Below are 11,063 nucleotides of genomic sequence, written 5' to 3' on the forward strand. Positions count from 1 at the left end.
ACAAACATTCAAAAATGCTTCTTTGCTCCGTGGAAGTTTTCCTCTTTGAACATAAATCCATCAACCCCATCCCCCCACCCTTCGTGTGTGTGTGTGTGTGTGTGTGTGTGTGTGTGTGTGTGTGTGTGATTTAAATCTCAGCATAGAGCCTCTAGGGAACAGCTTGCTGATCTTGTGTAGCTAGTGTGTGCTCTCGTAGCTGTCTTTAATTCTGTCTTTTTTATTTTATTTAGCGTAGTCATGATCTTAGGCCTGTGATGCTCCAGTAACTGTAACACTCGCAATGGCAGAGGCGCTGACAGAGCTGCAGTTCAGCCTTGCACAATTGGCTCTAACTGCAGTTTGTTTGGCCGAAATCCTTCTGTTTGGTTTGAGTTTTTTCTTTGTTTTGTTAAGTTTTTTTTTTTTTTAAATCAATATGGCATTTCATTTTGTTCTTGTATTGTTGGCTGTGCATCTTAGAGGGAAAAGCAAAGCCATTAATTAGGCAGACTTCTCAGGGCTCTGCTCTCCTCTTCTCCGTTTCTTCTGTAGGAAACTCGCAGTACGGCCAGCAGCAGGACGCTTACCAAGGACCACCTCCACAGCAAGGATACCCACCCCAGCAGCAGCAGTACCCGGGGCAGCAGGGCTACCCAGGACAGCAGCAGGGCTACGGTGAGAGCTTTCATTCTGCTTGTCTACCAAGAGATGGGGCAAGAATCCTTTTGAAATACATGAGTAGCATTTAAATTTATTTTAAATGTTAATCATCCATTTATCTATTTAGAGAAAGTGCTGTGTGTGCTCGGATACACGTGCTCACATGGAGCATGGTGTACATGTAGAAATCAGAGGATAGTCCTGGAAATTGACCTCAGGTTACCAAGTTTGGTGGCAAGTGCCCTTACCCATGGCGTTATCTTCCTCTCTAGTCCTAACCATTTTTTTTTTTTTTTCCGGAGCTGGGGATCGAACCCAGGGCCTTGCGCTTGCTAGGCAAGCGCTCTCCCACTGAGCCAAATCCCCAACCCCTAGTCCTAACCATTTTATAAGCATAATTTTAGCCCAGTCTACTATTACAGTGTTGATTTCAAATGCTCCTTTTAAAGGCATGGGAAGTAACAACGTTGGTTAAAGTGTTTTTTAAACACACATATGGACCTGAGCCCCAGCACCCATTCAAAAAGTTCACCTTTCACCCAATGACTCACGCACCAAGTCTCTCAGAAAATGAGGCAGAGACTCGGCATGAGTGTGCACATACATGTACACATGCCATAATCGCAGTGCATGCAGCTGTGAAAGACCTTCAGACTGAAGGCGGTTCGCGTCTACCGGTAAGGTGACAGTCTAAAACCGAGAAGAATGAATTTTCGGGTCTGTGGCATGTATAAATAGCAAGTGGCCTTGTATGAGCTTAGCTACATGATAATGAGGCACATAAGTGGCTGCTGTAGAAAAGACCTTAGTGCAGAGGGGAGACTCAGATGCGTAGAGACAGTGTTTGTCTTTCTAGTTAGAAGTGCTGCTGAGTGTATTTACTGAGTCTGGGTCATAGTGTTAGGAGCGCGTTTCTGTGAAGTAGCGTTGTCTGCCTCCTCTGCGTGGCGTGCACACAACCCGGATTTGATCCCTAGTACTTTCAACATCAAAACTATATTACAACATCTGACTTGAATTTTCTTTGGTTCTATGTCTGTCTATCTCTAAAAAGTCTCTTACAGTGCCTATATCATATATACATATATATACACATACGTATATACATATATATGTATATACACACACACACACACACACACACACACACACACACACACACACACACATATATATAAAATACTGGTTCTGTATCCATACATGCATCCACCCACCCACCCACCCATCCAGTCTACTTCCACCACTTTACGTGGGGAGGGTGGGACGTGGGTGGTGTGCGGCAGCCGAGTGTCGGTGTGGGCGTGCTTTTGTGCTAACTGTTCTCTTCCTCGTGAGTAGCTGTTTGGACACTTGGTGTAAGCCTGTCTGTTTTCTGGCACTGTCTTTGTCTGCTATGGTGAGAAGCAAGAACCCAAGTGGCCGCTGAGACTCCGGTGTCCCCTTAACACGTGCATTACACGAACTCTGAGCATCGCGCCTTCCCAACGGAGAGTCTGGCGTGTGATGTGTAGTCGTCCTGGGCTTCTGTTCCCAGAAGCCTTTGCCTTTCCTGAACGGTGTTCCCTGTTCATGGCTGTTGTATGTCAGATCAATTTTATTGCAAGTCCTTGCAAACAAGTTTGATGTCACTAAGTGAGCTAAATATACTACTTGAGAAAAACAGTTTTCACTGGGAAAGACGGTATTTGTCACCAAAGGCTGTGTCGTTGAGTAACGGGAATCCGAAAGGAGACCTCCCAACTCTTGCTCATTTATAGGCCTTACTTGTCAAACTGTCATCTAGTGTGGAGTTTTAATAATTTGATATTCAATAATTGAATAATCTGGTAGAATTTACATGAAATCTAGAGGACTCTCTTCTGAATGTCCCTGCAGTCATTGTTTTTGTGGTAGGTCTTAAGTGACTCTTGGGGAAGACATTGAAGTGTCCAAGCCAGGAGCCTCCGTTGGAGAAATGATTCTTCTCAGCTGTCGCTAGTTGAGTTTCTAAAGCAGACGTGCTCGCTTAGCAGACACGGGCTCTCCCGGGGAGAGTTACGGTATTAACAGTGCTTGGTTCTCAGAGTGGGAATTCTCCGCTTAGTTGTGTTTCATGGGGTGAGTGTTTTGCCTGCTTCTTTGACTGTGAACCACGCGTGTGCCTGGTGTTTCACAGGGTCAGAAGGGGGCATGGGATCCCCGGCCTTCAGAGTGTAACTTTTCAAGCAACTTTTCTCACATTACAGCTTGTATTTTTTTTTTTTTTTTTTTTTTTTAAAGATTTATTTATTTATTTTATGTACAGCATTCTGCCTGCATATGTGACTGCAGTCCAGAAGAGGGCACCAGATCTCATTACAGATGGTTATGAGCCACCATGTGGTTGCTGGGAATTGAACTCATGACCTCTGGAAGAGCAGTCAGTGCTCTTAACCACTGAGCCATCTCTCCAGCCCAGCTTGTGGCTTTTTGAGTCATTCATTTTTCTTACAAAATTCTGGGGAGATAAATTTATTGATGGTGGTAGAGCCGTACCACTTTGACGATTTCAAATGTAAATTCAATCACACAGTTAGAATGTCATTGATTTCACAACTTTAGTCAGAAATTATGTCATTTGGACTTGCTTCTGGTTTATAGAACCAGGACCTGATCCTGGCTAACCAACCCATGGACCACAGCTTACCTGTTGGGAGGTTACCCTGGATCACTGCTTCCTGAGCCTGCCCTATCGGCTTGCGGCGTGGACAGTCAGTCATTTACTGAAGCAGCAGCCGTGCTTCCGCTTTGACTCCAGTCATTCGCTTTGACCTCATAACACACTGCGGACGTCAGAGTGCTACCTGCCCTTTTCTGTTTAGATACGAGAATTTAGGAATACATCGTTTGAAGTTCCTGCTGATATTGTGGGGAGACTGTCTAGCTTTACCTGAGCGCCTGTTGATGTTGTCTTGCAGGTCCTACCCAGGGCGGTCCAGGGCCTCAGTATCCTAATTATCCTCAGGGTCAAGGTCAGCAGTATGGGGGCTATAGACCAACACAGCCAGGACCACCACAGCCGCCGCAGCAGAGGCCTTATGGGTACGACCAGGTGAGTTCGGCAACTGACCAGCCGTGGGGTCACCACATCGCTCCTCATTATCCTGTGGATGTCGGTTGTTTGTTTGCTTGTTTTACTGATTTCCACCTCAAGATTTCACTGTGTCGTTGTTTAGAACTCATGATCTATCAGCTTCCAAGAACTGGAATTTCAGCCACGAGGAATCACATGTAGCCCCTTCTCGTGTCTGCTAGCCGCCACTCCACTAGACAGTGCTTTGAGATATCTGAGAAGGCTGGTAAAGTTGACTGGCAATTGCTCCTGATTGTAGCTGCGTGAAATACAACAGTTGTCCCTGGGCACACTGTCATCGCTGTTTCTCCAGTGTCCCTCATTAGTGACGGCTCCCCGGGGCAGCTCCCCTGGCACACTTGGGCCCTTGCTGTCGGAGCTCTTAGCGTTCCAACTTCCTGCTCACCCTCCACACGTGTCTGTCACCAAGTGTTTTTCCTCCGCCTTCAGATTTCAGATGCTGAAATGTATCTTATCCTAAGATGTGATTCCCTGGAACCTGGTAGTATTCATCTGAGTTTTTCTCTTTAATGAGACTCCTCAGACTTGTACTGTGCCCTAGGCATTAGGGATGCCCCGTGGTTGCCCTGACTTGCCGTGGGAATGAGTGTAGACCATGGAATTTCAGGCTCGTGCAGTGAGGACGCTGAGATAGATTCACTACTCGTAAGGTACTAAGGTGGGGGAGTTGTGAACATGGACTGTCCATGGTTTATAAGTTAGGGGACTGCGGCTAGTGTGGATGATAGCTCAACTTGATGATGCTATGGTAACTAGCATTAGAGCCTCAAGCAGTGTTTCCTGCCCTGTCAGGCCCGAAGCCCCATGTACCTACCCTTGGTCTCTAAGTGAAGACAAGAGACAGACACAGGGCAGGTGAGGTGTATATGTGTGCCTGCTTCTGTGCAGAGCAGAGTAGGGGTAGGGCAGAAATTGAACCTGGTATATACAGTGCCTGTGAAGGTCAGAAGAGCACACCAGGTCCCTGAAACTGCAGTTAGACTCTCGTGAGCTGCCATGTGGGTGCTGGGAATTGAGTTCGGGTATCTGGATCAGTAGCCAATGTCCTTAACTCCTGAGCCATCTCCCCAGCCCAGAAATAGTCTGTCTGAGAAGTGAAATTATTATTGAATAGTTAGATACCCTAAAAAGACCTGATGAGGGTCCCTGGGAGGTGGCTCAGCTGATAAAAGCACTTGCCTCTGGCAGAGACCCCGGGTCAGTTTCCAGCGCATCCAAGGGGACCTGACTGCCGCGTGGGCGGGGACGGCACCCTTGTGCCTGGAACCATACACAGACACACACGGATATACATAATCTAAGAAAATGCTCTTAAAATTAAAAATCAGATTAGATAACTTGATAAATGTTACAAGGCGAGACTCTAGTCGTATGGCTGTTGCTGTGCAGCTAAGACAGACAGACGGATGCTGGCGACCTGTAGAGCGGCCTCTCCATCTTCTGCTTCTGTCACGTCTCTGCCTCTGCTTCTTTGGCGTCTCTGCGTCTGCTTCTTTGGCACCGTGATCCGTCTGAACTGCAGGGTGGAGCTCTAGGCAGTCGAGGTCCTGAGCAGTTTGCTTCACACTGTGTCCTGCACACGACACTGGCAGATCTGCTTTCTTATATTTGCGTGTGCGTGAGGTGTCTTGTGTGTGACACTGGCAGATCTGCTTTCTTACGTTTGCGTGTGCGTGAGGTGTCTTGTGTGTGACACTGGCAGATCTGCTTTCTTACATTTGCGTGTGCGTGAGGTGTCTTGTGTGTGACACTGGCAGATCTGCTTTCTTACGTTTGTGTGCGTGAGGTGTCTTGTGTGTGACACTGGCAGATCTGCTTTCTTACGTTTGTGTGTGCGTGAGGTGTCTTGTGTGTGACACTGGCAGATCTGCTTTCTTACGTTTGTGTGTGCGTGTGCGTGTCTTCTTGTGTGTCCGTGTACTCACCGAGGCAGGGCCTCTCAGTTGAAGTCAGAGCATCCCAGTCCTTTGGTCTAGCTGGTCAGCTTGCTGTGGGAAGCTTTGTTCCCCCATAGCTCTGGGGTTACGGCCCCTGACAGTCTAACCTGATCTGTGTACTGTGAGGTTGGAGGAGGGGGTGAAAGCTGAGGCAGATTGCTCAGCGCAAAAGTGATGAAGTTGTCATGGCAGTTTATATAGTGCAGGCAGACACACTGCAGTGGGACCTCAAGGTGCGTTCGTTCCCTCTGTCTCTGGAAACAGCCCTTGGCCCGACAGTCCACACCCACGCCCACCCCTGACTCCGGAGGTCGAACATTGAGTCAAGCACCTCTCATTACCTTTCCTTTAAAATCAGTCTTCTAGCTATTTTTAAAACCTTCTTTTTCAAGCCAGCACTACAAATGTCGTTTGGTCCCTGGGTCTGTCCTTCCTGGCTTAGTGGATTCCATCCTGCCCTGTCTAGAGTCTGTTCTCCACACAGGACCTGTAGTGATCTTTTAATGACAGTAGCCAAGTTCTGTCACCTTCCCTCAGTGGAAGCATTAGGAGGTGTACGCTGGGCCCAGGAAGAGAGCTGACTTCTCTCCAGTCTCCTGCCACACAGTCTGGCTGTGTCTGCAGCAAGGGCAGCCCTTCTTGTTCTTCATTCACACTGGCCCCTGCTCTCTCAAGTGAGCATCAGGCTCCCTCAGAACCACTGTCTGCAGCTCCCCCTCTCCCTGCAGTCCCTCCCCACTGGCGTTGTCAGGAGGCTACAGTAGTGAACACTCAGCTTGCATCACGTGCTCTTCCTTTCTATGTTGTAGCGTAGCCAGGGACGCCTGGTGTCTCTGATCTGAGCACTGGGGAGATTAAGAGGGACAAAGTGGACCATGAGTTCAAGGTCATCTTCTGGGACATATCGAGTAGGAGGCTAGCCTTGTCTACATGAGACTGTCTCAAAACTCACAAACAAAATAGCTTTCTTGAGGCTTAATTTACATGTAACAATCTGCACATTAAAGTTGTACAGTTTTGTGTCTTTTAACTGTACATGAAGTCATTATCAAAACCAAAATAATGAGTCCTCATGCCCCGAGGCTTCTGTGACACCTTTAAAACCACCGCCACGTCCATCGAGACTCCCTAGATGTCCTCTGACAGGCTGTACAAGACAAGCATTTGTGTGTTACCTGACTTGTTTACTCTTTTTTTACATATTTTAATGGTGTGTGTGTGTGGGTGTGTGTGGGTGTGTGTGTGTGGGTGTGTGTGTGTGTGTGTGTGTGGGTGTGTGCTGTGTGTTATGGTGTGTGTGGTGTGTGTGTGTGTGTGGGGTGTGGGTGTGTGTGTGGTGTGTGGTGTGTGTGTGTGTGTGTGTGTGTGTGTGGGGTGTGTGTGTGTGTGTGGTGTGTGTGTGTGTGTGTGGTGTGTGTGTGTGGTGTGTGTGTGTGTGTGTGTGTGTTTGTGTGTGTGTATGTGTGTGTGTGTGTGTGGGGTGTGTGTGTGTGTGTGTGTGTGTGTGTGTGTGTGTGTGTGGTGTGTGTGTGTGTGTGTGTGTGTGTGTGTGTGTGTGTGTGTGTGTGTGTGTGTGTGTGGTGTGTGTGTGTGTGTGTGTGTGGGTGTGTGTGTGGTGGGTGTGTGTGTGTGTGATTGTGTATGTGTGTGTGTGTGTGTGTGTGTATGGGGTGTGTGTGTGTGTGTGTGTGTGTGTGTGTGTGTGTGTGGTATATGCACATGCATGCAACAGAATTTGGAAGTCAGAAGACAACTTGTGATAGTCAGGTCCTCCGTCTGTGGGTCCTGGGAATTGAACTCGGGTCATCAGGCTTCATAGCAGATGCTGCCTGCTAAGCCCTCTCGCACGCTCAGTTGTGCACTCAGTCGCTCTTTCATTGGCCGTAATTGTTTTGATATCCGCTCATACTGTGACTAGGAACAGTTCTTTACAGCTAACCTATATTCTCTGATAAGGCTTTGTACCCAGTTTCAGTTAAAATACTTGAACAGCCAGGTTCAGTTCATCTAAGTACCTTGGTGCGTGTGTCACACGGTAGATGTGTGTTTAGCTTGAGTCAGTGCTGGCCTGCTGCTCGCCTTAACTCCCTGCAGCCTGTGTGTTACTGCCTTCTAGGTGACAACAGCTCAGTGGTGACAAACCATGCCTCTGCCGAGCTTTCCCTGTGCACAGAGACATCGGGACAGACACTGTCAAGAAAGATTGCCTCCTAGCCTGTGCCAACCACAGTTACACACAGCACAGGTGGTAGGGTGTGTTCAGGAACTGCACGGGGACAACACGGGACAATGGTCTCATGTGGAAAACAAATTCAAGCCTCTAGAAACCGTTAATGAATATAGAGAGGGAAATGAGGCCTTTTCCTAGAGGCAGAGAAAAGGATCTCCCTAAAAATTAGTGTAATCTGACTATCCCGAAGCTCTTTTAAACAAAGGCCTTGCTATTCTGCTTACCTGAGTGTGCACACATGAGCACACCAGCTCCATGGCACACCCATGGAGACCAGAGGGTCGCTGCTGGATTCCTTCCTTCAACACTGGGTCTTGAGCCCAGGTCTGCAGGCCGTGTGGCCTCCTGAGCCTTCCCCAGTCCCCTTCCGGGGAGCTGTGTACAGCTGTGTACAGTGCACTTCCTCCATTTGCCTCTCACTTGTCACACTCCAGGAGGTGTCTCCACTGGTGCTGAGACTCGGTGTGTCGTAATTAATCGGCCCATTAGTTAACTTATTCTGGGATAAGCTATCGTCATATTCTTAGTCTCAGACTTTCAGGCTGAAGCAGTCAGTCCTCTTTGACCTCCATGGTGGCTTGGCCTACAGACATAAGCTGGCATCTTTCTGTGAAACCCTGTTTCCTGTCCTGTCTGACATGTCACGATCACAGTAGACATAGGTAGGATTAATAAGTCAGTCCTCGGTGGAGAGCAGACTGGTGCAGAGGGTAGTCGCCCTCCCTCAGTTCGGGGTAAGGTTCGTGAGTCTTACAGAGTGCTTGGGCGGGATAAAGGTAGCAGCAGGGCTAGCTTGAATTCAGTTGGGGTTGGGTTCTGTACAGACTGAACAGTGAATGCAGGACACCGATGGTCTTCTTAAGTGTTGTAATATTTAGTTATGTCTACATGTGTTTGTGTCTGTGCATGTGCCTCTCAGAATCTCACACTTCATTTTGACTGCATGGCCATTAACTAAGCTCTTGAGATACATGAGATGCACCTATTCTCCCTGCTGCCCCCAGCCCAGTCCTGGAGTTACACGCGTGTGTGCTGCGGGCTCTAGTTTGAAGGACCGGTCCTGGGGATGTAGGCTGTAAGAACCCTTAGCAGTCGAGTCTAATATCAAGAAAATTCAGAGATAGTACGGAAGCATTTGCATTTACTGGATATATAGTTTCTTTCCTGATATGATGACATGACAAATTATATCTAAGTTTCTGTATTAATTAACTTAGGTGAAGCTATTATCTAATTCTCTTTTTCGTATTTTTCTTTCAGGGACAATATGGAAATTACCAGCAGTGAAAATGTCCTTACATTCCAATAGCCAGCACCTATTAGCAGCCACATTGTCACAGCTCTGCACCGTGGACACCCCCGGGAAGGCTTCTTCCATTCCAACTAGTTTTTGGAAAAACCTTTGGCTAAATGGCTGCTTCGTTGGCAAGTAGCTTTTATGGTGTAGTTTCTAAAGGCTTTCGTAGCTACCAACGCACCTGATTTCACGTTTCTACTCTAGATGGCAACATTGGACAGAAAATGCACTGACACAAGGACTTGGCAGCCATTTCAACTGTGTTCCAAATGGACTGTCACAGACTGAAAGGCGTGAACAGTTTTGCGTGTTCACGGAGGTTGAGGGTTTCATACTTTTCCACAGATTATTTTGTAAGGGGAAGGGGAAATGTACACTTTCTACAGCAGCCATATTTTGTCTATATGTTTATTTCATGTGGTGAATATGCAAAGCGGTACACTCCACACTGGGCAGAGAATCGGAACCCGGCAGTGTGCAGTGTGGTAGACGCTCAGCGCTGTGGTGCTCTGAAGACAGGCGAGGCGAGGCAGAAGCCCACCACAGGCCCGCTGTTAGTTCTTAGAGGAAAGTCACATCTCTCTTATCTACCAGATTAGCAAGGGCACTGTGATACAGTTTTTGAGTACAAAGACATTTTTTAAAAAGCCTTCCAGTTTTGTGCATTAAAACCTTTTTGTAAAGATGATTTATAATACTGTTTTCAAAAGCAAGGCAATAATTATGTTGCATTGTGGACTTGGGCAGGTTTGTGTAAATGAAGAGGGAAGCCTCTTAAACCAGCAATAACTGAAAGGGAGAGAGCAGGAAGTCTACCTTCTGAGCAGTCAGGGAGCTTAGTCCTGTGAGCTCATCTGTGACCTCATCACAGAGGAGTCAGCGGCGAGCTCACCTTATTCCTTAACATAATCGGTTGGGGGAGCTGAGGAGAGTCGTCTAGGAGGCTTTAATGCTTGTGTAGTAACTTTGTTACTGGGTGCAAGCAAAGGGGCCCCCTTATGTCCCTCTCTCTTCATCTTGGGTAATGCAAGAGGAGAATGCCTATGACGGGCTTTTCCGACTCGTACTGAAAGCCTAGAGGTGGCATTTCACGGTTTCTCGTTCTTAAGCACGACATGACATACTTAATCATTCTTTGAGACTGATTATTTTAGCTAAATTTGGGGATATGGCAAGGGGCAGGAAGATGTGCACTGAGAGATTTTAACCACATCTGTTTAAGCAGACTTTGAAAATCTCTGGCCCGAAGGTAAGTTGTTCTGTCCTCGGAGTTGTCTGCGTCCAGGGAATATGACTGAGTATATGCCTTTGTAATGGAGGTCGGTTTTGCCATTTCTAACTGCAAACAGAACAGAAGGGGTGCCATAAATTCACAGCATACTGTTCTCAACATACTGTAATCCAAAAGGGTTTCAATGTGTCTGTATGAGAGTGCGTGTGTTTCTAAGGTCAGTAGAGGGTGTTCTTCAACTTGGTCAGTAGAAATAGGCATCAAGTGTGACCAGACGAGGTGTGGAAAGCCTTGCGAGGAGATGCTTATGAGTTCTGTGCCAGGTCCTTCACCACTGTGTACTTTATTGCTATTTAAAACTGTATCAACTCTAACGAAAGAATAAATTATTTGTGATTTTAATTTTCTCATTTGTTTCTTTAAATTAGATCTCTTTGACTCTTACTGTTTTGTCTGGAGACCCCACTCTGGGTTTTTAGTCCAGTACGAGTAGACGGTATTTGTATTCTAGGACTTGATCAAAATTCTCTTGCCATGCCCACAGTAATTAGAATTAACTGTTCAGTAATCAGCGTGTTGTGTAGGCTGTTTGTTGCAGAATTCTTCCTCTGAAA

General features: G+C 47.1%; 1 protein-coding gene across 3 annotated transcripts in view; it reads left to right on the forward strand.

The window, feature by feature from the left end:
* The window catches only part of Ss18 (SS18 subunit of BAF chromatin remodeling complex), a 62,168-nt gene extending 51,317 nt beyond the window's left edge, over positions 1 to 10,851 (forward strand). For all 3 annotated transcript variants that reach the window (XM_032885557.1, XM_032885559.1, XM_032885558.1), the window contains 3 exons: positions 535 to 657; positions 3,579 to 3,712; positions 9,182 to 10,851. In XM_032885557.1, the coding sequence (XP_032741448.1) occupies positions 535 to 657; positions 3,579 to 3,712; positions 9,182 to 9,208 (284 nt within the window). In that variant the 3' untranslated portion in view covers positions 9,209 to 10,851. The remainder of the gene's footprint in view (positions 1 to 534; positions 658 to 3,578; positions 3,713 to 9,181) is intronic.
* The last annotated feature ends 212 nt before the right edge of the window (positions 10,852 to 11,063 follow it).

The sequence above is a fragment of the Rattus rattus genome, chromosome 15 (assembly GCF_011064425.1).
Source record: "Rattus rattus isolate New Zealand chromosome 15, Rrattus_CSIRO_v1, whole genome shotgun sequence".
In the NCBI taxonomy this organism is placed as follows: domain Eukaryota; kingdom Metazoa; phylum Chordata; class Mammalia; order Rodentia; family Muridae; genus Rattus; species Rattus rattus.